This window comes from Coregonus lavaretus, assembly GCF_964263955.1.
Source record: "Coregonus lavaretus genome assembly, chromosome: 14".
In the NCBI taxonomy this organism is placed as follows: Eukaryota; Metazoa; Chordata; class Actinopteri; order Salmoniformes; family Salmonidae; genus Coregonus; species Coregonus lavaretus.
In genome coordinates this window covers 5,373,349-5,400,149 of record NC_140001.1, presented here as the reverse complement: position 1 = coordinate 5,400,149, position 26,801 = coordinate 5,373,349, and the positions used below count along the sequence as shown (strand labels likewise).

Genomic DNA, 26,801 nt, shown 5'->3' with positions numbered 1-26,801 from the left:
AGAAGACAGGGTGAGCGCTACCATCAGTCCTGTGTCATGCCAACAGTAAAGCATCCTGAGACCATTCATGTGTGGGGTTGCTTCTCAGCCAAGGGAGTGGGCTCATTCACAATTTTGCCTAAGAACACAGCCATGAATAAAGAATGGTACCAACACATCCTGCGAGAGCAACTTCTCCCAACCATCCAAGAACAGTTTGGTGACGAACAATGCCTTTTCCAGCATGATGGAGCACCTTGCCATAAGGCAAAAGTGATAACTAAGTGGCTCGGGGAACAAAACATCGAAATTTTGGGTCCATGGCCAGGAACCTCCCCAGACCTTAATCCCATTGAGAACTTGTTGTCAATCCTTACGAGGTGGCTGCACAAACAATAACTCACAAATTCTGACAAACTCCAAGCATTGATTATGGATGAATGGGCTGCCATCAGTCAGGATGTGGCCCAGAAGTTAATTGACAGCATGCCAGGGCGGATTGCAGAGGTCTTGAAAAAGAAGGGTCAACACTGCAAATATTGACACTTTGCGTTGTTGTGTCGAGAAAACGTTGCTAATTATGCTGTGAGAACAAGGAAATCCACTGACGCTGTACTTTGATCATAAAGGTTTATTATATCAGAGTATTCCAGCTTCAATTTATGGATGTCTGCAGACACCCGGAGAACAGCCGACCCAAATTCTAAATATGCTATTCTCACCGTCCTTTGTCCCAAACCATAGTATATATCCTATGTAATCTGATATGGGTGTTTTCCCTACAGACCACTCCCAGGAGTCCACACAACAGACTTCCTCTGCTTTAGGGTGCCCCTCTAAAACTGCTCCCCAGATGCTTCCCTAAGCTGAATCAACATTCTCTAAGCTACCATTTGCAAACATTAACAAAGTCATAAATTCCTCAGATACTACAGCGTAAACTTAATCTAATTGTCAATAAAAGCCTTTGATACTTATGGAATGCTTGTAATTATACTTCAGTATACCATAGTAACATCTGACAAAAATATCTAAAAACACTGAAGCAGCAAACTTTGTGAAGACCAATAATAATATCATAATAATATGCCATTTAGCAGACGCTTTTATCCAAAGCGACTTACAGTCATGTGTGCATAAATCTTTACGTATGGGTGGTCCCGGGGATCGAACCCACTACCCTGGCGTTACAAGCGCCATGCTCTACCAATTGAGCTACAGAGGACCAATACTTGTGTCATTCTCAAAACTTTTGACCACGACTGTACACACACACACACACACACACACACACACACACAGACACAGACACAGACACAGACACAGACACACACACACATACAGACTAACACATACAGTGCATTCAGAAAGTATTCAGACCCCTTGACCTTTTCCACATTTTGATACGTTACAGCCTTATTCTAAAATGGAGTAAATTGTTTTTTTCCCCTCATCAAACTACACACAATACCCCATAATGACAAAGCAAGAACAGGCTTTTAGAAATGTTAGCAAATTTATAAAAATAAAATAAAAAAAATATTTATCAGACCATTTGCTCAGTACTTTGTTGAAGCACCTTTGGCAGCGATTACAGCCACGAGTCTTCTTTGGTATGACGCTTCAAGCTTGGCACACCTGTATTTGGGAGGTTTCTCAGATTCTTCTATGCAGATCCTCTCAAGCTCTGTCAGGTTGGATGGGGAGCGTCTCTGCACAGCTATTTTCAGGTCTCTCCAGAGATGTTAGATCGGTTTCAAGTCTGGGCTCTGGCTGGGCCACTCAAGGACATTCAGAGACTTGTCCCGAAGCCACTCCTGCATTGTCTTGGTAGTGTGCTTAGGGTTGTTGTCCTGTTGGAAGGTGAACCTTCGCCCCAGTCTGAGGTCCTGAGCGTTCTGGAGCAGGTTTTCATCAAGGATCTCTCTGTACTTTGCTCCGTTCATCTTTCCCTCTATCCTGAGTAGTCTCCAAGTCCCTGCCGCTGAAAAACATCCCTACAGCATGATGCTGCCACCACCATGCTAAACCGTAGGGATGGTGCCAGGTTTCCTCCAGACGTGACGCTTGGCATTCAGGCCAAAGAGTTCAGTCTTGGTTTCATCAGACCAGAGAATCTTGTTTCTGATGGTCTGAGAGTCTTTAGGTGCCTGTTGGCAAACTCCAAGCGAGCTGTCATGTGCCTTTTACTGAGGAGAGGCTTCCGTCTGGCCACTCTATCATAAAGGCCTGATTGGTGGAGTGCTGCAGAGATGGTTGTCCTTCTGGAAGATTCTCCAATCTCCACAGAGGAACTCTGGAGCCATGTCAGAGTGACCAGCGGGTTCTTGGTCACCTCCCTGACCAAGGCCCTTCTCCCCCGTTTGCCCCATTTGGCTGGGCGGCCAGCTCTAGGAAGAGTCTTGTTGGTTCCAAACTTCTTCCATTTAAGAATGATGGAGGCCACTGTGTTCTTGGGGACCTTCAATACTGCAATTAACCTTTCTGACAGCTGCAATTACAGAAAAGACAAGGCGTGACTTATGGGACTGCAATTTCCCTACCATTACTGAACATCATACCCCCCTGGCCCACAATGCATTTTTGGCAAAAGTAGCTGTTTGGTTCCAATCAATTTGTCCAGAACAGATGAAGGCCAGGATAACATCCTGGTTACTGTCTAGAAGAGATGTAGGCCAGGGTAACATCCTAGTTACTGTCCAGAAGAGATGTAGGCCAGGGTAACATCCTAGTTACTGTCTAGAAGAGATGTAGGCCAGTGTAACATCCTGGTTACTGTCCAGAAGAGATGTAGGCCAGGGTAACATCCTAGTTACTGTCCAGAAGAGATGTAGGCCAGTGTAACATCCTGGTAACTGTCCAGAAGAGATGTAGGCCAGTGTAACATCCTGGTTACTGTCTAGAAGAGATGTAGGCCAGGGTAACATCCTAGTTACTGTCCAGAAGAGATGTAGGCCAGGGTAACATCCTAGTTACTGTCTAGAAGAGATGTAGGCCAGGGTAACATCCTGGTTACTGTCCAGAAGAGATGTAGGCCAGGGTAACATCCTGGTTACTGTCCAGAAGAGATGTAGGCCAGGGTAACATCCTGGTAACTTTACTATTATCAGCTACTATACAGGCTGTAGATTAAAGACTACTGTCACACTGGGGTGAAGCCTTTGGTTGTACAGTACGTTTGGATAGAGAACTGTACGGTGTGTGTGTGTGTGTGTGTGTGTGTGTGTGTGTGTGTGTGTGCGTGTGTGTGTGTGTGCGTGTGTGTGTGTGTGTGTGTGTGGTTACATGCACAAAGGCTTGACGGAGGAAAGTTTTGCATGTTTACCAGACTCTTTCTCTCTCTCTCTGTGTTTGGTTATCCTAGTGATTCAATAATACAGTGTGTCTGGTATAGAAAGGTCACTAGTTTTAATGAGTGTGCTGTGAGGCTGGGTTACAGCTACTTCCTATTCTGGACTGTGTTAAAGGGGAACCAGATCAGTTCTGGACTCTGTTAAAGGGAAACCAGATCAGTTCTGGACTGTGTTAAAGGGAACCAGGTCAGTTCTGGACTCTGTTAAAGGGGAACCAGATCAGTTCTGGACTGTGTTAAAGGGGAACCAGATCAATTCTGGACTGTGTTAAATGGAAACCAGATCAGTTCTGGACTCTGTTAAAGGGGAACCAGATCAGTTCTGGACTTTGTTAAATGGAACCAGGTCATTCTTCTCCTTTGTCAGTGTTGTTATAACGTGTTTTTCTCTAGCTGGAGGTAAGCAGGAGGTAAGCTTCTCATATGGTGTTGAGTAAAGCTTAACCATGTATTAGATCGTAGGTAGGTAGTTAGTTGTAGTTAGGTATTGTATTTATCATAGGTTAGTATTGTTGTTATTGTAGGTTTCCGTAGGTAATAGTAGGTTAGTATCGAAGCACGAGGCTAGCTAGCTAGCGGGTAGCTACTGGTAACGATTAGCAACGGTGGAGAGCTGTTTCCAATGTTAATGTGCTGCTAGCCAACGTTTAATTTTTTGCTGCGTTATGCGTTATGAAAGGAACTAGACACGGACATGAATTATCTGTTTAGTGTGCTAACACACTCTTGGCAGTTTGTTGTAACCAAGTATTGGTGCTAAATTGTGTGTTAATGGATGCTAGCTTGCTAGTTAGCTACGGCGTCATAGCTAGGCATCGTGGGTTGTTGTGGTTAGTTACTGTAGGTTGGCAGTGTCTTCGGCCGTGCCGGCTGTAGCACGAAGCGAGCTAACTAGCTGTTTTTTCGAACAGAGTCAGAGTCAACACAGTAGCCATTGTGTGCCGGGGGTAGCACGAAGCTAGCTAGCTAGCCGTTCTTCAAACAAAGTCAACACAGTGGCCATTGCTAGCTACCCAACACGACCAGCTAACTGTACTGTAGTAGCTAAATACAATATACTTGTCCTAGCTAGCCAACGTTTAATCATTGCTGCGTCATGAAAGGAACTTGACACAGACACGAATGATCTGTTTAGTGTGTTATCACACTATTGGTGTGTCTTGGCAGTGTCTTCGGCCGTGCCGGCTGTTCGAACAGAGTCAGAGTCAACACAATAGCCATTGTGTGCCGGGTGTAGCACGAAGCTAGCTAGCTAGCCGTTCTTCAAACAAAGTCAACACAGTGGCCATTGCTAGCTACCCAACACGACCAGCTAACTGTACGGTAGTAGCCAAATACAATATACTTGTCCTAGCTAGCCAACGTTTAATCATTGCTGCGTCATGAAAGGAACTTGACACAGACACGAATGATCTGTTTAGTGTGTTATCACACTATTGGTGGTTTGTTGTGACCAAGTGTTGGTGCTAAACGGTGTGTTATTGTTATTGGATGCTAGCTTGCTAGTTAGCTATGGTGTCATAGTTAGCTAGCTGAATAAAGTGGGTTGAGTCTATTCCTTTAAACATTGAACCGCTGTGGTTCACAACAATTCTGATTTCTAAAGGTGGAAGTTGGGAGAGTTTTTGTTCGGGTGGTTCAGTGAAACAATTTTAGTTTCTGAGGTAGAAGTTTTTGGTGAGGGAGGCCCTGCTCTCTCCTCTCCCAGATGCTTAGCTCATTTCATTCCGATCTCCTCTGCATTTTTGTAGCCATTTGCTACAGCCTGTCAACTATGCCTCTGCCTATCCCTGTTCTCTCCTCTCTGCACAGGCTACACAAACGCACCACACCGCGTGGCTGCTGCCTCTCTAACCTGGTGGTCCCTGCACGCACCCCACACCTGGAGTTCCAGGTCGCAGGCAGCCTCTGGAACTGCCGTTCTGCTGCCAACAAAGCTGACTTCATCCCAGCCTATGCCAACCTCCAGTCCCTCGACTTCCTGGCGCTGACGGAAACATGGATCACCACTGAAAACACTGCTACTCCTACTGCTCTCTCCTCGTCTGACCATGTGTTCTCGCATACCCCGAGAGCATCTGGTCAGAGGGGTGGTGGTACAGGAATCCTCATCTCTCCCAAGTGGACATTCTCAATTTTTCCCCTAACCCATCTGTCTATCTCCTCATTTGAATTCCATGCTGTCACAGTCACTAGCCCATTTAAGCTTAATATCCTTGTCATCTATCGCCCTCCAGGTTCCCTTGGAGAGTTCATCAATGAGCTTGACGCCTTGATAAGTTCCTTCCCTGAGGATGGCTCACCCCTCACAGTTTTGGGGGATTTCAACCTCCCTATGTCCACATTTGACTAATTTCTCTCTGCCTCCTTCTTTCCACTCCTCTCCTCTTTTGACCTCACCCTCTCACCGTCCCCCCCTACTCACAAGGCAGGCAATACGCTTGACCTCATCTTCACTAGATGCTGCTCCTCTACTAATCTCACTGCAACTCCCCTCCATGTCTCCGACCACTACTTTGTTTCCTTTTCTCTCTCGCTCTCCTCCCACACTACTCACTCTGCCCCTACACAGATGGTAATGCGCCGCCGCAACCTTCGCTCTCTCTCTCCCACTACTCTCTCCTCTTCCATCCTATCATCTCTTCCCTCTGCTCAATCCTTCTCCCTCCAATCTCCTGATTCTGCCTCCTCAACCCTCCTCTCCTCCCTTTCTGCATCCTTTGACTCTCTGTGTCCCCTATCCTCCCGGCCGGCTCGGTCCTCCCCTCCAGCTCCGTGGCTTGATGACTCATTGCGAGCTCACAGAACAGAGCTCCGGGCAGCGGAGCGGAAATGGAAGAAAACTAAACTCCCTGCCGACCTGGCATCTTTTCACTCCCTCCTCTCTACATTTTCTTCATCTGTTTCTGCTGCTAAGGCCACCTTCTACCACTCTAAATTCCAAGCATCTGCCTCTAACCCTAGGAAGCTCTTTGCCACATTTTCCTCCCTCCTGAATCCTCCCCCCCCCCCCCCCCCCCCTCCTCTCTCTCTGTGGATGACTTCGTCAACCACTTTGAAAAGAAGGTTGACGACATCCGATCCTCCTTTGTTAAGTCTAATGACACTGCTGGTCCTGCTCACACTGCCCTACCCTATGCTTTGACTTCTTTCTCCCCTCTCTCTCCAGATAAAATCCTGCGACTTGTGACTGCAGGCCGCCCAACAACCTGCCCGCTTGACCCCATCCCCTCCTCCCTTCTCCAGACCATCTCCGGTGACCTTCTCCCCTACCTCACCTCGCTGATCAACTCATCCTTGACCGCTGGCCATGTCCCTTCCGTCTTCAAGAGAGCGAGAGTTGCTCCCCTTCTCAAAAAACCAACACTCGACCCCACTGATGTCAACAACTACAGACCAGTATCCCTTCTTTCTTTTCTTTCCAAAACTATTGAGCGTGCCGTCTTTAGCCAACTCTCTTGCTATCTCTCTCAGAATGACCTTCTTGATCCAAACCAATCAGGTTTCAGGACTGGTCATTCAACTGAGACTGCTCTTCTCTGTGTCACGGAGACTCTCCGCACTGCTAAAGCTAACTCTCTCTCCTCTGCTCTTGTCCTTCTAGACCTGTCTGCTGCCTTTGATACTGTGAACCATCAGATCCTCCTCTCCACCCTCTCCGAGCTGGGCATCTCCGGCGTGGCTCACTCCTGGATTGCGTCCTACCTGACCGGTCGCTCCTACCAAGTGGCGTGGCGAGAAGCTGTCTCCGCACCACGTGCTCTCACCACTGGTGTCCCCCAGGGCTCAGTTCTAGGCCCTCTCCTTTTCTCCCTATACACCAAGTCACTTGGCTCTGTCATATCCTCACATGGCCTTTCCTATCATTGCTACGCTGACGATACACAACTAATCTTCTCCTTTCCCCCTTCTGATAACCAGGTGGCGAATCGCATCTCTGCATGTCTGGCAGACATATCAGTATGGATGACGGATCACCACCTCAAGCTGAACCCTGGCAAGACGGAGCTGCTCTTCCTCCCGGGGAAGGACTGCCCGTTCCATGATCTCGCCATCACGGTTGACAACTCCGCTGTGTCCTCCTCCCAGAGTGCGAAGAGCCTAGGCGTGACCCTGGACAACACCCTGTCGTTCTCCGCCAACATCAAGGCGGTGACCCGCTCCTGCAGGTTCATGCTCTACAACATTCGGAGAGTACGACCCTGCCTTACACAGGAAGCGGCACAGGTCCTAATCCAGGCACTTGTCATCTCCCGGCTGGACTACTGCAACTCGCTGTTGGCTGGCCTCCCTGCCTGTGCCATTAAACCCCTACAACTCATCCAGAATGCCGCAGCCCGTCTGGTGTTCAACCTTCCCAAGTTCTCTCACGTCACCCCCCTCCTCCGCACACTCCACTGGCTTCCAGTTGAAGCTCGCATCCGCTACAAGACCATGGTGCTTGCCTATGGAGCAGTGAGGGGAACGGCACCTCTGTACCTTCAGGCTCTGATCAGTCCCTACACCCAAACGAGGGCATTGCGTTCATCCACCTCTGGCCTGCTGGCTCCCCTTCCTCTGCGGAAGCATAGTTCCCGCTCAGCCCAGTCAAAACTGTTCGCTGCTCTGGCACCCCAATGGTGGAACAAGCTCCCTCACGACGCCAGGACAGCGGAGTCACTCACCACCTTCCGGAGACATTTGAAACCCCACCTCTTTAAGGAATACCTGGGATAGGATAAAGTAATCCTTCTACCCCCCCCCCCCCCCAAATTGTAAAGTGGTTATCCCACTGGCTATAGGGTGAACGCACCAATTTGTGAGTCGCTCTGGCTAAGAGCGTCTGCTAAATGACGTTAATGTGCCCTTGAGCAAGGCACTTAACCCTAATTGCTCCTGTAAGTCGCTCTGGATAAGAGCGTCTGCTAAATGACTAAAATGTAAATGTAAATGTAAAATGTAGTTCTGGACATTGTTAAAGGGAACCAGGTCAGTTCTGGACTGTGTTAAAGGGGAACCAGGTCAGTTCTGGACTCAGGTCTGGACTCTGTTAAAGGGGAACCAGGTCAGTTCTGGACGGTGTTAAAGGGGTACCAGGTCAGTTCTGGACTCTGTTAAAGGGGAACCAGATCAGTTCTGGACTCTGTTAAAGGGGAACAAGATCAGTTCTGGACTATGTTAAAGGGAACGAGATCAGTTCTGGACTCTGTTAAAAGGGAACCAGGTCAGTTCTGGACTGTGTTAAAGGGAACCAGGTCAGTTCTGGACTGTGTTAAAGGGGAACCAGGTCAGTTCTGGACTATGTTAAAGGGAACCCGGTCAGTTCTGGATGGTGTTAAAGGGAACCAGGTCAGTTCTGTACTTTGTTAAAGGGGAACCAGGTCAGTTCTGGACTATGTTAAAGGGAACCAGGTCAGTTCTGGACTAATCCAAATTAATCTAAGATAACTCAAGAAATCTGTCATTAATTTAGCTGTTTTTGTTGAGGGCATCTTAGTCAAGCAATTTGACATCTAACTAGGATGTTTGGTGCAGTATTTCGCAATGAAAAAATTTGCATGAAAAATATTTGTCTCTCGTTGACAACAAACACTTAATTGAATAATCCCTACTGTTGCTCAGTCACCGACGAAGGGACGTAGACTTCGGCTACAGACTTCAACTCGACAATAAAAATGTTTGTGCATGAACAGCCTAAAAAACTAAAACCTTGACAAAGACCAAAATGAACAAAGAAACGTCACAAAATGTCGTCACAGTATATACATATATATATATACGTCACAGTAAATGCACAAACTGTTCCGGATGGGAAACATGCAGACGCCTTAAGTTCACAGCTTCTGGACACATTTATTTGTAAAACAGATTCGTAGTTAATCTTTTGCTAGATTTGTGGTTAATCTAAGAAATTACACTTGTAGATTTGACACTAATGTATTGTGAATGAGCACCATATATCCCTTCACACCAGCACATCCACATCCAAGTCATGTAGTTGGTATCTTTCCAGTGTTTTGAGCGTTGCTATATGACATCATATACTTTAGCAGCAGCAGTGGTATTTAGTAACGTTAGCACAAGCACACCGTAGCAGTAAAATATTTACATTTAAGTCATTCTTATCGCTCTCATCCAGAGTGACTTAGTGCTAGTGGCGTGCATTCATCTTAAGATACACTGTAGGTAGGGGGGACAACCACATATCTCATAGTCATAGTAAGTACATTTTTCCTCAACGAAGCAGCTATCAGCAAAGTCAGTGCTAGTAGGGGGAAAGCCAAGTGTGAGTGTTAGTTCATGAAAAACAAGGCTGTTAGTGTGTTTTTATTTATTTACATATGATCAGAAAGGTCCAAACTATGACCAGTTCAAGTTCACCACTGTTCTCTCCCTGGTTTGACCCCGCTGTAAGGCTGCTGAATGTGAATGTGCCCCTGTTTATCTCAGCTCAGAGAGGAAACCTTTTCTACGTTCCAAATGGCACCCTATTCCCTATATAGTGCACTACTTTAGACTAGAGGCCCTGGTCAAAACTAGTGCACTACATAGTGAACAGGGTGTCATTTAGAACACAGTCCTTTTTTTTTTTGCTTTTCTTCTCCATCTGTTGGCTGCTGCCGGGGCCATTAGATGGCCTGTTCATATTTAGCTGCCGGGAGAGAGGAGAGGCATATCAGTAATGTCAGGGGACCCGATTTATGGGCTGAGGGGGCCATCAGGCCGGCAGTGGCCCGATGATTTGTCATGTGTTGTCACCAGGCTCTTGGATGATGGGAGAAAGACGTCCGATGAATGAATGACTTTTTACAGCTCAGATAGAAGTCGGTCTAACCTGCTTTGGTCTGACACAGAGCTTGCCCAATCCTGGTCCGGGAGAGCCAAAACACTTATTGTTTTCATTCTATCCTTCTAATCAGGGACTAATTCAGACCTGGGACAACACTGAGTGCAATTAACTACCAGGTAGAAACAAAAACCAGAAGTGTTTCGGCCCTCCAGGACCGGGATTGGGCAGCCCTGGTCTAACACATACACAAACAGCTTTAGCTTTTTTGGTCCACCTTTGGAGAGACTGGACATATTAAAAACAATTGTATTATTGTCTACTTCTGAAAGTTTCCATCAGTCCCAGGAAGGGCCTCGAACCTTCAATCTTCTGATCCAGAATCAGATTTTGAGGTCTACTGAGGTCTCAATATAATAGTTGGCTCAGAGAGACGATTACGTAATTGGATATGTTTTAGGCTAATTGATGAGGGAAAAATCTGACATTTAGTGTCGTTTTTACTTGACAAGTTGTCAGGGTTGTGTCATTGTTTGACTTCTGAACAAAAATGAGTCGATAGGACGTCCCTGGAATGTCAGGAGGTTGTGTCATGGTCTCCTGGACGTCCTTAGGACGTCCCCTGTTTGCTGGGTGTCTCCCATCTGATCAAGTTCAGATACAGCAGTAGTAGTTTACCATAGAAATATATTGAATACTCTTCCATCATATAATAGTATTCTAATCCTATCTATCGATGAAGTCTACTGTTCAGTCGGCTGTGCAGAGGTCTCCTAAGCTATGGTACTGTAGTTTGGACTGTACCAGTTCACTACTCTCTGATACAGTGGAGGTGTGGGGCTATGATAGATTGATTTACCTGAGTAATAGGTTCAGTTCTGGCCCCGGCCAACCCCCAAATCAGGCAGGCTCAATTTTAGCTCAATTATGCTTTTCCCGTCGTACAGGGAAAAGGTGATTGCAGGAAGGGAAACTGACAGACCAGTATGTTTCCCACTTCTCCCCAGAATGGAGGTGCCAATGTTTAGCCCAGCCTTAGGTCTGAGCCGAACTCTCATTGAACCAGACCTTAATTGAAAACGCCACTAGAATAATACCGGCTGCTACTGTATAGGTACCCCTGGAAGAAAAGTCATTTAAAGTAAAGTCGGCCCATTTGTACGTGACCTTAAATGAACATGGCGTTACGTATTTCATGAATATAGTAGAGAAAGGAAGAGAAAGCCACCATGTTGCTAATACGGTGGTCAATCAAAACCCAGCAGAGTTTCCTTCTCTGGTGGTTAAATGAAATGGGCCTGCATCCCAAATGGCACCCTAGTCCCTATATAGTGCACTACTTTTGATTACAGCCCTATGAGCTCTGGTCAAAAGTAGTGCACTATTAAGGAAATAGGGGTGCAATTCAGGACACATCCATAAGGTGTGGGATCCTTATACGTTTAAGGAAAAGTTTGTGGTCATACGCATGTCCTTTAAAACGTAGGTGCTGGGCTAATAAAGAATACGAGTAAAGAACAAGAACGCCCACACACCATTAAAGCTCCCAATTCACACTCTGTTAAAGCTCCCAATTCACACACTGTTAAAGCTCCCAATTCACACACGGTTAAAGCTCCCAATTCACACTCTGTTAAAGCTCCCAATTCACACTCTGTTAAAGCTCCCAATTCACACTCTGTTAAAGCTCCCAATTCACACTCTGTTAAAGCTCCCAATTCACACTCTGTTAAAGCTCCCAATTCACACTCTGTTAAAGCTCCCAATTCACACTCTGTTAAAGCTCCCAATTCACACACTGTTAAAGCTCACAAATAGTAGATGTATGTTTGGTATATTAGTAGATGTGTGAACGGTACATTAGTAGATGTGTGTACGATACATCAGTAGCCTGTTTCAATCACTGTTGTATGCAAATAGAAAAATCCACAGGAGGGCCAAAGGAAATATTTGCATTTTTATATTGTGACAGATGATAATGTGCAGTATAATTCAACCCAAGACCTGCTGTTTATTTAACTAACTGCTGCTGTATGTTTTTAACTGTCTTGCTTGGAATAGTTGCTTTTACACAGGAATATGACCATAACTTTTCAGCTGGAACTTGAACTCAGGAACTTGTTATTTGTGTCTACAGAACAACACCTTGTGGAGACCAGACTCGTGTCAGGAGTGTCAATGCTTCAGTGACATCACCATCTGTCAACCTGCTGCCTGCCTCAACCCACACTGCGACTACCAGAGGGTAAGATAACACATGGATGGATGGAGGGATGGATGACTGACTGACTGACTGAATGAAAGAACAAAGGAATGAAGGAATTAATTAACAATTGAATAGCTGGGTGTCTTGTAAACACTTGCGTTCCCCGTTCCTCCTTCCTCCCCGTCTCGGTTCTCCTGCTTTGATGAAGTAATCTAGACATCAAGCCAACAACACTGTTAGGGTATCCCATCCAACCTCCTCTCTCCCCTGAGGCATCCCATCCAACCTCCCCTCTCCCCTGAGACCACTATCAATGCCTAATTAATTATTCTCCACTGACAGGCAGTCTAATACTAATTAAATTAGCGATCAAGCTCACCCAACCATATGTCCTCCTCGCTCCACTCCTCTCCTCCTCTCTCCTCCTCTCTCCTCTCTCCTCTCTTCCTCCTCTCTCCTCTCTCCTCTCTACTCTCCTCCTCCTCTCGGTCTCCTCCTCTCTCCTCTCTTTCTCCTCCCTCCTCTCTCCTCTCTTCCTCCTCCCTCCTCTCTCCTTTCCTCTTCTCTCCTCTCCTCTCCTCATCTCTCCTCTCTCCTCTCCTCTTCTCTCCTCTCTTCCTTCTCCCTCCTCTCTCCTCTCCTCTTCTCTCCTCTCCTTTCGTCCTCTCTCCGCTCCTCCTCCTCTCTTCTCTCTTCTCTCTTCCTCCTCCCTCCTCTCTCCTCTCCTCTTCTCTCCTCTCCTTTCGTCCTCTCTCCTCTCCTCCTATTATATATATCACTGGAGGGTTAGAATAAGAAAACAAAAGAGATAATGGTGTGGTTGTAACGCTGTGAATTGCCAAAATATATATTTTTAGTGCATACATTTGGAAAACTTTTATGCGGTCTACTAGAAAGAAGTTTGCGATCGACCTGTCGACCGCGATCAACATCCTGGGCACCAATGGTGTGGATGGTATAGATGGTATAGATGGTATAGATGGTATAGATGGGGTGGATGGTATAGATGGTATAGATGGTATAGATGGTGTGGATGGTATAGATGGTATAGATGGTATAGATGGTGTGGATGGTATAGAGGGTGTGGATGGTATAGATGGTGTGGATGGTATAGATGGTATAGATGGTATAGATGGGGTGGATGGTATAGATGGTATAGATGGTATAGATGGGGTGGATGGTATAGATGGTATAGATGGTATAGATGGTGTGGATGGTATAGATGGTGTCGATGGTATAGATGGTATAGATGGTGTGGATGGTATAGATGGTATAGATGGTGTGGATGGTATAGATGGTATAGATGGTGTGGATGGTATAGATGGTATAGATGGTATAGATGGTGTGGATGGTATAGATGGTATAGATGGTGTGGATGGTGTGGATGGTGTGGATGGTATATATGGTATAGATGGTGTGGATGGTATAGATGGTATAGATGGTATAGATGGTGTGGATGGTGTGGATGGTATAGATGGTGTGGATGGTATAGATGGTATAGATGGTGTGGATGGTATAGATGGTATAGATGGTATAGATGGTATAGATGGGGTGGATGGTATAGATGGTATAGATGGTGTGGATGGTATAGATGGTATGGATGGTGTGGATGGTATAGATGGTATAGATGGTATAGATGGTATAGATGGTATAGATGGTGTAGATGGTATAGATGGTGTGGATGGTATAGATGGTGTGGATGGTATAGATGGTGTGGATGGTGTGGATGGTATAGATGGTATAGATGGTATAGATGGTATGGATGGTATAGATGGTATGGATGGTGTGGATGGTATAGATGGTATAGATGGTGTGGATGGTATAGATGGTATAGATGGTATAGATGGTATAGATGGTGTAGATGGTATAGATGGTATAGATGGTGTGGATGGTATAGATGGTATAGATGGTGTGGATGGTATAGATGGTATAGATGGGGTGGATGGTATAGATGGTATAGATGGTATAGATGGGGTGGATGGTATAGATGGTATAGATGGTATAGATGGTGTGGATGGTATAGATGGTGTCGATGGTATAGATGGTATAGATGGTGTGGATGGTATAGATGGTATAGATGGTGTGGATGGTATAGATCAGGGGTGTCAAACTCATTCCATGGAGGGCCTAGTGTCTGCAGGTTTTTGGTTTTTCCTTTCAATTAAGCCCTAGACAACCATGTGTGGGGAGTTCCTTACTAATTAGTGACCTTAATTCACCAATCAAGGACAAGGGAGGAGTGAAAACCCGCAGCCACTAGGCCCTCCGTGGAATGAGTTTGACACATGTGGTATAGATGGTATAGATGGTATAGATGGTGTGGATGGTATAGATGGTATAGATGGTGTGGATGGTGTGGATGGTGTGGATGGTATATATGGTATAGATGGTGTGGATGGTATAGATGGTATAGATGGTATAGATGGTGTGGATGGTGTGGATGGTATAGATGGTGTGGATGGTATAGATGGTATAGATGGTGTGGATGGTATAGATGGTATAGATGGTATAGATGGTATAGATGGGGTGGATGGTATAGATGGTATAGATGGTGTGGATGGTATAGATGGTATGGATGGTGTGGATGGTATAGATGGTATAGATGGTATAGATGGTATAGATGGTGTAGATGGTATAGATGGTGTGGATGGTATAGATGGTGTGGATGGTATAGATGGTGTGGATGGTGTGGATGGTATAGATGGTATAGATGGTATAGATGGTATGGATGGTATAGATGGTATGGATGGTGTGGATGGTATAGATGGTATAGATGGTGTGGATGGTATAGATGGTATAGATGGTATAGATGGTGTAGATGGTATAGATGGTATAGATGGTGTGGATGGTATAGATGGTGTGGATGGTATAGATGGTATAGATGGTATAGATGGTGTGGATGGTGTGGATGGTATAGATGGTATAGATGGTATAGTTGGTGTGGATGGTATAGATGGTATAGATGGGGTGGATGGTATAGATGGTGTGGATGGTATAGATGGTATAGATGGAGTGGATGGTATAGATGGTGTGGATGGTATAGATGGTATAGATGGTATAGATGGTGTGAATGGTATAGATGGTATAGATGGTATAGATGGTATAGATGGGGTGGATGGTATAGATGGTATAGATGGTGTGGATGGTATAGATGGTGTGGATGGTATAGATGGTATAGATGGTGTGGATGGTATAGATGGTATAGATGGTATAGATGGTGTGGATGGTATAGATGGTATAGATGGTATAGATGGTGTGGATGGTATAGATGGTATAGATGGTATAGATGGTGTGAATGGTATAGATGGTGTGGATGGTATAGATGGTGTGGATGGTATAGATGGTGTGGATGGTATAGATGGTGTGGATGGTATAGATGGTATAGATGGTATAGATGGTATAGATGGTGTGGATGGTATAGATGGTATAGATGGTGTGGATGGTATAGATGGGGTGGATGGTATAGATGGTATAGATGGTATAGATGGTGTGGATGATATAGATGGTGTGGATGGTATAGATGGTGTGGATGGTATAGATGGTATAGATGGGGTGGATGGTATAGATGGGGTGGATGGTATAGATGGTATAGATGGTATAGATGGTGTGGATGATATAGATGGTGTGGATGGTATAGATGGTGTGGATTTTCTCCGTCTCAGTCTCAAATCTCTGGAAGACTGAAACAGGTTTCCCTCAAAATATTCCCTGTATTTAACACCATCCATCATTCCTTCAATTCTGACCAGTTTCCCAGTCCCTGCCAATGAAAAACATCCCCACAGCATAATGCTGCCACCACCATGCTTCACTGTGGGGAAGGTGTTCTCGGGGTGATGAGAGGTGTTGGGTTTGCGCCAGACATAGCGTTTTCCTTGATGGCCAAAAAGCTCACTTTTAGTCTCATCTGACCAGAGTACGTTCTTCCATATGTTTGGGGAGTCTCCCACATGCCTTTTGGCGAACACCAAACGTGCTTTTTTTTTTTTTTCTTTAAGCAATGGCTTTTTTCTGGCCACTCTTCAGTAAAGCCCAGCTCTGTGGGGTGTACGGCTTAAAGTGGTCCTATGGACAGATACTCCAATCTCCGCTGTGGAGCTTTGCAGCTCCTTCAGGGTTATCTTTGGTATTTTTTTTGTTGCCTCTCTGATTAATGCCCTCCTAGTCTGGTCTGTGAGTTTTGTTGGGCGGCCTTCTCTTGGCAGGTTTGTTGTGATGCCATATTCTTTCAATTTTTTAATAATGGATTTAATGGTGCTCCGTGGGATGTTCAAAGTTTCTGATATTTTTTATAACCCAACCCTGGGAGAGCTCCTTGGTCTTCATGGTGTCGCTTGCTTGGTGGTGCCCCTTGCTTAGTGGTGTTGCAGACTCTGGGGCCTTTCAGAACAGGTGTATATATACTGAGATCATGTGACACTTAGATTGCACACAGGTGGACTTTATTTAACTAATTATGTAACTTCTTAAGGTAATTGGTTGCACCAGATCTTATTTAGGGGCTTCATAGCAAAGGGGGTGAATACGTATGCAAGCACCACTTTTTCGTTATTTATTTTTTAGAATTTCACTTCACAAATTCAGACTATTTTGTGTATGTCCATTACATGAAATCCAAATAAAAATCCATTTACAGTATAGATGGTGTGGATGATATAGATGGTGTGGATGGTATAGATGGTGTGGATGGTATAGATGGTATAGATGGTATAGATGGTGTGGATGGTATAGATGGTATAGATGGTATTGATGGGGTGGATGGTATAGATGGTGTGGATGGTATAGATGGTGTGGATGGTATAGATGGTGTGGATGGTATAGATGGTATAGATGGTATAGATGGTGTGGATGGTATAGATGGTATAGATGGTATAGATGGGGTGGATGGTATAGATGGTGTGGATGGTATAGATGGTGTGGATGGTATAGATGGTGTGGATGGTATAGATGGTGTGGATGGTATAGATGGTATAGATGGTATAGATGGTATAGATGGTGTGGATGGTATAGATGGTATAGATGGTGTGGATGGTATAGATGGTATAGATGGTATAGATGGTGTGGATGGTATAGATGGGGTGGATGGTATAGATGGTGTAGATGGTATAGATGGTATGGATGGTATAGATGGTATAGATGGTGTGGATGGTATAGATGGTGTGGATGGTATAGATGGTATAGATGGTGTGGATGGTATAGATGGTATAGATGGTATAGATGGTGTGGATGGTATAGATGGGGTGGATGGTATAGATGGTGTAGATGGTATAGATGGTATGGATGGTATAGATGGTATAGATGGTGTGGATGGTATAGATGGGGTGGATGGTATAGATGGGGTGGATGGTATAGATGGGGTGGATGGTGTGGATGGTATAGATGGTATAGATGGTATAGATGGTGTGGATGGTATAGATGGTATGGATGGTATAGATGGGGTGGATGGTATAGATGGGGTGGATGGTATAGATGGTATAGGTGGTATAGATGGTATAGATGGTGTGGATGGTATAGATGGTATAGATGGTATAGATGGTGTGGATGGTATAGATGGTGTGGATGGTATAGATGGGGTGGATGGTATAGATGGTGTGGATGGTATAGATGGGGTGGATGGTGTGGATGGTATAGATGGTATAGATGGTGTGGATGGTATAGATGGTATAGATGGTATAGATGGTGTGGATGGTATAGATGGTATAGATGGTGTGGATGGTATAGATGGGGTGGATGGTATAGATGGGGTGGATGGTATAGATGGGGTGGATGGTGTGGATGGTATAGATGGTATAGATGGTGTGGATGGTATAGATGGTATAGATGGTATAGATGGTGTGGATGGTATAGATGGTGTCGATGGTATAGATGGGGTGGATGGTATAGATGGTGTGGATGGTATAGATGGTATAGATGGTGTGGATGGTATAGATGGTGTGGATGGTATAGATGGTATAGATGGTATAGATGATGTGGATGGTATAGATGGTGTGGATGGTATAGATGGTATAGATGGTATAGATGGGGTGGATGGTATAGATGGTGTAGATGGTATAGATGGTGTGGATGGTATAGATGGTATAGATGGTATAGATGGGGTGGATGGTATAGATGGTATAGATGGTGTGGATGGTATAGATGGTATAGATGGTATAGATGGGGTGAATGGTATAGATGGTATAGATGGTATAGATGGTGTGGATGGTATAGATGGTATAGATGGTGTGGATGGTATAGATGGTGTGGATGGTATAGATGGTGTGGATGGTATAGATGGTATGGATGGTATAGATGGTATAGATGGTATGGATGGATGGTGTGGCTGGATGGTATAGATGGTATGGATGGATGGTGTGGCTGGATGGTATAGATGGTATGGATGGATGGTGTGGCTGGATGGTATAGATGGTATGGATGGATGGTGTGGCTGGATGGTATAGATGGTATGGATGGATGGTGTGGCTGGATGGTATAGATGGATGGTGTGGCTGGATGGTATAGATGGATGGTGTGGCTGGATGGTATAGATGGATGGTGTGGCTGGATGGTGTAGATGGATGGTGTGGCTGGATGGTATGGATGGATGGTGTGGCTGGATGGTGTAGATGGATGGTGTGGCTGGATGGTGTGGATGGATGGTGTGGATGGATGGTGTGGCTGGATGGTATAGATGGATGGTGTGGCTGGATGGTGTAGATGGATGGTGTGGCTGGATGGTATAGATGGATGGTGTGGCTGGATGGTATATATGGATGGTGTGGCTGGATGGTGTAGATGGATGGTGTGGCTGGATGGTATGGATGGATGGTGTGGCTGGATGGTGTAGATGGATGGTGTGGCTGGATGCTGTGTGACGTGTTGCAGATGGAAGAGCAGCATACTATGTGCAGGCTGGCCTTTCTCTACAACAGCTACATCAGACATTTGATTTGTTTAGCAGACACTCTTATCTAGGGTGATTTATAGTTAGGGGGGTCATCTCAAAATACAGCAGCTACTGCAAGTAAGACAACCACATATCTCAGTCATAGTAAGTACAACTTCTTCTCAATAAAGCAGCTATCAGCAAAGTCAGTAAGAAAAGACGAGTAAATGTGTGTTAGTTTTATTAGTATGGCTGTTCACACTTCCTCTTTCATTCTGCATTAACAGACTCACTAATACTGTTTTCTCTCTGTCTCTCTCCTCAGGGAGAGCGGTTGAGGATCCCTCCCAACCAGTGTTGTCCAGAATGTCTGCCCTCCTCCCAGGGCTCTTGTCAGCATGAAGAAGCTGTTTATGGGGTCAGTAAATGACACTGACCGCTGTGGAAGACCAGAGAAAATATCTGCCGTCTCTACTCTGTCACCCTCCTCTCTTTAATCCTCTCCTCTAACTCCGTCCCACTCCTCTCCTCTAACTCCGTCCCCCTCCTCTCCTCTAACTCCGTCCCCCTCCTCTCCTCTAACTCCGTCCCCCTCCTCTCCTCTAACTCCGTCCCCCTTCTCTCCTCTAACTCCGTCCCCCTTCTCTCCTCTAACTCCGTCCTCCTCCTCTCTCCTCCAACTCCGTCCTCCTCCTCTCTCCTCCCCCTCCTCTCCTCTCTCACCACCCTCTCCTCCAACTCCGTCCTCCTCCTCTCTCTCCTCCCCCTCCTCTCCTCTCCTCTAACTCCGTCCCCCTCCTCTCCTCTAACTCCGTCCCCCTCCTCTCCTCTAACTCCGTCCCCCTCCTCTCCTCTAACTCCGTCCCCCTCCTCTCCTCTAACTCCGTCCCCCTTCTCTCCTCTAACTCCGTCCCCCTCCTCTCCTCTCCTCTCTCACCACCCTCTCCTCCAACTCCGTCCTCCTCCTCTCTCTCCTCCCCCTCCTCTCCTCTCCTCTAACTCTGTCCCCTTCCTCTTATCCTACTTCCCCTTCTCTCCACTAACTCCCTCCCCCTCCTCTCCTCTCTCACCACCCTCTCCTCTAACTCCGTCCTCCCCCTCCTCTCCTCCCCTCCCCCTCCTCTCCTCTCCTCTCTCACCACCCTCTCCTCTAACTCCGTCCTCCTCCTCTCTCCTCTAACTCCGTCCCCCTTCTCTCCTCTAACTCCGTCCTCCTCCTCTCTCCTCCAACTCCGTCCTCCTCCTCTCTCTCCTCTCTTTAATCCTCTCCTCTAACTCCGTCCCCCTCCTCTCCTCTAACTCCGTCCCCCTCCTCTCCTCTAACTCCGTCCCCCTCCTCTCCTCTAACTCCGTCCCCCTCCTCTCCTCTAACTCCGTCCTCCTCCTCTCCTCTAACTCCGTCCCCCTCCTCTCCTCTAACTCCGTCCCCCTTCTCTCCTCTAACTCCGTCCCCCTCCTCTCTCCTCTAACTCCGTCCTCCTCCTCTCTCCTCCAACTCCGTCCTCCTCCTCTCTCCTCCCCCTCCTCTCCTCTCTCACCACCCTCTCCTCCAACTCCGTCCTCCTCCTCTCTCTCCTCCCCCTCCTCTCCTCTCCTCTAACTCCGTCCCCCTCCTCTCCTCTAACTCCGTCCCCCTCCTCTCCTCTAACTCCGTCCCCCTCCTCTCCTCTAACTCCGTCCCCCTCCTCTCCTCTAACTCCGTCCCCCTTCTCTCCTCTAACTCCGTCCCCCTCCTCTCCTCTAACTCCGTCCCCCTCCTCTCTCTCCTCCCCCTCCTCTCTCACCACCCTCTCCTCCAACTCCGTCCTCCCCCTCCTCTCCTCCCCTCCCCCTCCTCTCCTCTCCTCTCTCACCACCCTCTCCTCTAACTCCGTCCTCCTCCTCTCTCCTCTAACTCCGTCCCCCTTCTCTCCTCTAACTCCGTCCTCCTCCTCTCTCCTCCAACTCCGTCCTCCTCCTCTCTCTCCTCTCTTTAATCCTCTCCTCTAACTCCGTCCCCCTCCTCTCCTCTAACTCCGTCCCCCTCCTCTCCTCTAACTCCGTCCCCCTCCTCTCCTCTAACTCCGTCCCCCTCCTCTCCTCTAACTCCGTCCCCCTCCTCTCCTCTAACTCCGTCCCCCTCCTCTCCTCTAACTCCGTCCCCCTCCTCTCCTCTAACTCCGTCCCCCTTCTCTCCTCTAACTCCGTCCCCCTCCTCTCCTCTAACTCCGTCCCCCTCCTCTCTCTCCTCCCCCTCCTCTCTCACCACCCTCTCCTCCAACTCCGTCCTCCTCCTCTCTCTCCTCCCCCTCCTCTCCTCTCCTCTAACTCCGTCCCCCTCCTCTCCTCTAACTCCGTCCCCCTCCTCTCCTCTAACTCCGTCCCCCTCCTCTCCTCTAACTCCGTCCCCCTCCTCTCCTCTAACTCCGTCCCCCTTCTCTCCTCTAACTCCGTCCCCCTCCTCTCCTCTAACTCCGTCCCCCTCCTCTCTCTCCTCCCCCTCCTCTCTCACCACCCTCTCCTCCAACTCCGTCCTCCTCCTCTCTCTCCTCCCCTTCCTCTCCTCTCTCACCACCCTCTCCTCCAACTCCGTCCTCCTCCTCTCTCTCCTCCCCCTCCTCTCCTCTCCTCTAACTCTGTCCCCTTCCTCTTATCCTACTTCCCCTTCTCTCCACTAACTCCCTCCCCCTCCTCTCCTCTCTCACCCCCCACTCCTCTAACTCCGTCCTCCCCCTCCTCTCCTCCCCTCCCCCTCCTCTCCTCTCCTCTCTCACCACCCTCTCCTCTAACTCCGTCCCCCTCCTCTCCTCTAACTCCGTCCCCCTCCTCTCCTCTAACTCCGTCCCCCTCCTCTCCTCTAACTCCGTCCTCCCCCTCCTCTCCTCTAACTCCGTCCCCCTCCTCTCCTCTAACTCCGTCCCCCTCCTCTCCTCTAACTCCGTCCCCCTCCTCTCCTCTAACTCCGTCCCCCTCCTCTCCTCTAACTCCGTCCTCCTCCTCTCCTCTAACTCCGTCCCCCTCCTCTCCTCTAACTCCGTCCTCCTCCTCTCCTCTAACTCCGTCCCCCTTCTCTCCTCTAACTCCGTCCCCCTTCTCTCCTCTAACTCCGTCCCCCTCCTCTCTCCTCTAACTCCGTCCTCCTCCTCTCTCCTCCAACTCCGTCCTCATCCTCTCTCCTCCCCCTCCTCTCCTCTCTCACCACCCTCTCCTCCAACTCCGTCCTCCTCCTCTCTCTCCTCCCCCTCCTCTCCTCTCCTCTAACTCCGTCCCCCTCCTCTCCTCTAACTCTGTCCCCCTCCTCTCCTCTAACTCCGTCCCCCTTCTCTCCTCTAACTCCGTCCCCCTCCTCTCCTCTAACTCCGTCCCCCTCCTCTCTCTCCTCCCCCTCCTCTCCTCTCTCACCACCCTCTCCTCCAACTCCGTCCTCCTCCTCTCTCTCCTCCCCCTCCTCTCCTCTCTCACCACCCTCTCCTCCAACTCCGTCCTCCTCCTCTCTCTCCTCCCCCTCCTCTCCTCTCCTCTAACTCTGTCCCCTTCCTCTTATCCTACTTCCCCTTCTCTCCACTAACTCCCTCCCCCTCCTCTCCTCTCTCACCACCCTCTCCTCTAACTCCGTCCTCCCCCTCCTCTCCTCCCCTCCCCCTCCTCTCCTCTCCTCTCTCACCACCCTCTCCTCTAACTCCGTCCTCCTCCTCTCTCCTCTAACTCCGTCCCCCTTCTCTCCTCTAACTCCGTCCTCCTCCTCTCTCCTCCAACTCCGTCCTCCTCCTCTCTCCTCCCCCTCCTCTCCTCTCTCACCACCCTCTCCTCCAACTCCGTCCTCCTCCTCTCTCTCCTCCCCCTCCTCTCCTCTCCTCTAACTCTGTCCCCTTCCTCTTATCCTACTTCCCCTTCTCTCCACTAACTCCCTCCCCCTCCTCTCCTCTCTCACCACCCTCTCCTCTAACTCCGTCCTCCCCCTCCTCTCCTCCCCCTCCTCTCCTCTCCTCTCTCACCACCCTCTCCTCTAACTCCGTCCTCCCCCTCCTCTCCTCCCCCTCCCCCTCCTCTAACTCCGTCCCCCTCCTCTAACTCCTTCCCCCTCCTCTCCTCCAACTCCTCTCCTCTCCTCTCAAACCACCCTCTCCTCCAACTCCGTCCTCCTCCTCTCTCCTCCCCCTCCTCTCCTCTCCTCTCTCACCACCCTCTCCTCTCCTCTCTCACCACCCTCTCCTCTAACTCCGTCCTCCCCCTCCTCTCCGTCCTCCCCCTCCTCTCCTCTAACTCCTTCCCCCTCCTCTCCTCCCCCTCCTCTCCTCCAACTCCTTCCCCCTCCTCTCCTCCCCCTCCTCTCCTCCAACTCCTTCCCCCTCCTCTCCTCCCCCTCCTCTCCTCTAACTCCTTCCCCCTCCTCTCCTCCCCCTCCTCTCCTCTAACTCCTTCCCCCTCCTCTCCTCCCCCTCCTCTCCTCCCCCTCCTCTCCTCTAACTCCTTCCCCCTCCTCTCCTCTAACTCCTTCCCCCTCCTCTCCTCACCTCCCCCTCCTCTCCTCTAACTCCTTCCCCCTCCTCTCCTCCCCCTCCTCTCCTCCCCCTCCTCTCCTCTAACTCCTTCCCCCTCCTCTCCTCTAACTCCTTCCCCCTCCTCTCCTTCCCCCTCCTCTCCTCCCCCTCCTCTCCTTCCCCCTCCTCTCCTCTAACTCCTTCCCCCTCCTCTCCTCCCCCTCCCCCTCCTCTCCTCTAACTCCGTCCCCCTCCTCTCCTCTAACTCCGTCCCCCTTCTCTCCTCTAACTCCGTCCCCCTCCTCTCCTCTCCTCTCTCACCACCCTCTCCTCCAACTCCGTCCTCCTCCTCTCTCTCCTCCCCCTCCTCTCCTCTCCTCTAACTCTGTCCCCTTCCTCTTATCCTACTTCCCCTTCTCTCCACTAACTCCCTCCCCCTCCTCTCCTCTCTCACCACCCTCTCCTCTAACTCCGTCCTCCCCCTCCTCTCCTCCCCTCCCCCTCCTCTCCTCTCCTCTCTCACCACCCTCTCCTCTAACTCCGTCCTCCTCCTCTCTCCTCTAACTCCGTCCCCCTTCTCTCCTCTAACTCCGTCCTCCTCCTCTCTCCTCCAACTCCGTCCTCCTCCTCTCTCTCTTCTCTTTAATCCTCTCCTCTAACTCCGTCCCCCTCCTCTCCTCTAACTCCGTCCCCCTCCTCTCCTCTAACTCCGTCCCCCTCCTCTCCTCTAACTCCGTCCCCCTCCTCTCCTCTAACTCCGTCCTCCTCCTCTCCTCTAACTCCGTCCCCCTCCTCTCCTCTAACTCCGTCCCCCTTCTCTCCTCTAACTCCGTCCCCCTCCTCTCTCCTCTAACTCCGTCCTCCTCCTCTCTCCTCCAACTCCGTCCTCCTCCTCTCTCCTCCCCCTCCTCTCCTCTCTCACCACCCTCTCCTCCAACTCCGTCCTCCTCCTCTCTCTCCTCCCCCTCCTCTCCTCTCCTCTAACTCCGTCCCCCTCCTCTCCTCTAACTCCGTCCCCCTCCTCTCCTCTAACTCCGTCCCCCTCCTCTCCTCTAACTCCGTCCCCCTCCTCTCCTCTAACTCCGTCCCCCTTCTCTCCTCTAACTCCGTCCCCCTCCTCTCCTCTAACTCCGTCCCCCTCCTCTCTCTCCTCCCCCTCCTCTCTCACCACCCTCTCCTCCAACTCCGTCCTCCTCCTCTCTCTCCTCCCCTTCCTCTCCTCTCTCACCACCCTCTCCTCCAACTCCGTCCTCCTCCTCTCTCTCCTCCCCCTCCTCTCCTCTCCTCTAACTCTGTCCCCTTCCTCTTATCCTACTTCCCCTTCTCTCCACTAACTCCCTCCCCCTCCTCTCCTCTCTCACCACCCTCTCCTCTAACTCCGTCCTCCCCCTCCTCTCCTCCCCTCCCCCTCCTCTCCTCTCCTCTCTCACCACCCTCTCCTCTAACTCCGTCCCCCTCCTCTCCTCTAACTCCGTCCCCCTCCTCTCCTCTAACTCCGTCCCCCTCCTCTCCTCTAACTCCGTCCTCCCCCTCCTCTCCTCTAACTCCGTCCCCCTCCTCTCCTCTAACTCCGTCCCCCTCCTCTCCTCTAACTCCGTCCCCCTCCTCTCCTCTAACTCCGTCCTCCTCCTCTCCTCTAACTCCGTCCCCCTCCTCTCCTCTAACTCCGTCCCCCTCCTCTCCTCTAACTCCGTCCCCCTTCTCTCCTCTAACTCCGTCCCCCTCCTCTCTCCTCTAACTCCGTCCTCCTCCTCTCTCCTCCAACTCCGTCCTCCTCCTCTCTCCTCCCCCTCCTCTCCTCTCTCACCACCCTCTCCTCCAACTCCGTCCTCCTCCTCTCTCTCCTCCCCCTCCTCTCCTCTCCTCTAACTCCGTCCCCCTCCTCTCCTCTAACTCCGTCCCCCTCCTCTCCTCTAACTCCGTCCCCCTCCTCTCCTCTAACTCCGTCCCCCTCCTCTCCTCTAACTCCGTCCCCCTTCTCTCCTCTAACTCCGTCCCCCTCCTCTCCTCTAACTCCGTCCCCCTCCTCTCTCTCCTCCCCCTCCTCTCTCACCACCCTCTCCTCCAACTCCGTCCTCCTCCTCTCTCTCCTCCCCTTCCTCTCCTCTCTCACCACCCTCTCCTCCAACTCCGTCCTCCTCCTCTCTCTCCTCCCCCTCCTCTCCTCTCCTCTAACTCTGTCCCCTTCCTCTTATCCTACTTCCCCTTCTCTCCACTAACTCCCTCCCCCTCCTCTCCTCTCTCACCACCCTCTCCTCTAACTCCGTCCTCCCCCTCCTCTCCTCCCCTCCCCCTCCTCTCCTCTCCTCTCTCACCACCCTCTCCTCTAACTCCGTCCCCCTCCTCTCCTCTAACTCCGTCCCCCTCCTCTCCTCTAACTCCGTCCCCCTCCTCTCCTCTAACTCCGTCCTCCCCCTCCTCTCCTCTAACTCCGTCCCCCTCCTCTCCTCTAACTCCGTCCCCCTCCTCTCCTCTAACTCCGTCCCCCTCCTCTCCTCTAACTCCGTCCTCCTCCTCTCCTCTAACTCCGTCCCCCTCCTCTCCTCTAACTCCGTCCCCCTCCTCTCCTCTAACTCCGTCCTCCTCCTCTCCTCTAACTCCGTCCCCCTTCTCTCCTCTAACTCCGTCCCCCTCCTCTCTCCTCTAACTCCGTCCTCCTCCTCTCTCCTCCAACTCCGTCCTCATCCTCTCTCCTCCCCCTCCTCTCCTCTCTCACCACCCTCTCCTCCAACTCCGTCCTCCTCCTCTCTCTCCTCCCCCTCCTCTCCTCTCCTCTAACTCCGTCCCCCTCCTCTCCTCTAACTCCGTCCCCCTCCTCTCCTCTAACTCCGTCCCCCTTCTCTCCTCTAACTCCGTCCCCCTCCTCTCCTCTAACTCCGTCCCCCTCCTCTCTCTCCTCCCCCTCCTCTCCTCTCTCACCACCCTCTCCTCCAACTCCGTCCTCCTCCTCTCTCTCCTCCCCCTCCTCTCCTCTCTCACCACCCTCTCCTCCAACTCCGTCCTCCTCCTCTCTCTCCTCCCCCTCCTCTCCTCTCCTCTAACTCTGTCCCCTTCCTCTTATCCTACTTCCCCTTCTCTCCACTAACTCCCTCCCCCTCCTCTCCTCTCTCACCACCCTCTCCTCTAACTCCGTCCTCCCCCTCCTCTCCTCCCCTCCCCCTCCTCTCCTCTCCTCT

The 26,801-nt window shown here is 49.6% G+C and overlaps 1 protein-coding gene across 1 annotated transcript in view; it reads left to right on the top strand.

Annotated features, from left to right (window-relative positions):
• The window catches only part of LOC311141908 (extracellular matrix organizing protein FRAS1-like), a gene marked incomplete at both ends in the record, with an annotated part of 243,729 nt that overhangs the window by 56,487 nt on the left and 160,441 nt on the right, over nucleotides 1–26,801 (top strand). Inside the window, 2 exon segments of the mRNA XM_084177414.1 lie at nucleotides 12,235–12,342; nucleotides 19,491–19,587. Coding sequence (XP_084033540.1) covers nucleotides 12,235–12,342; nucleotides 19,491–19,587 — 205 coding nt within the window.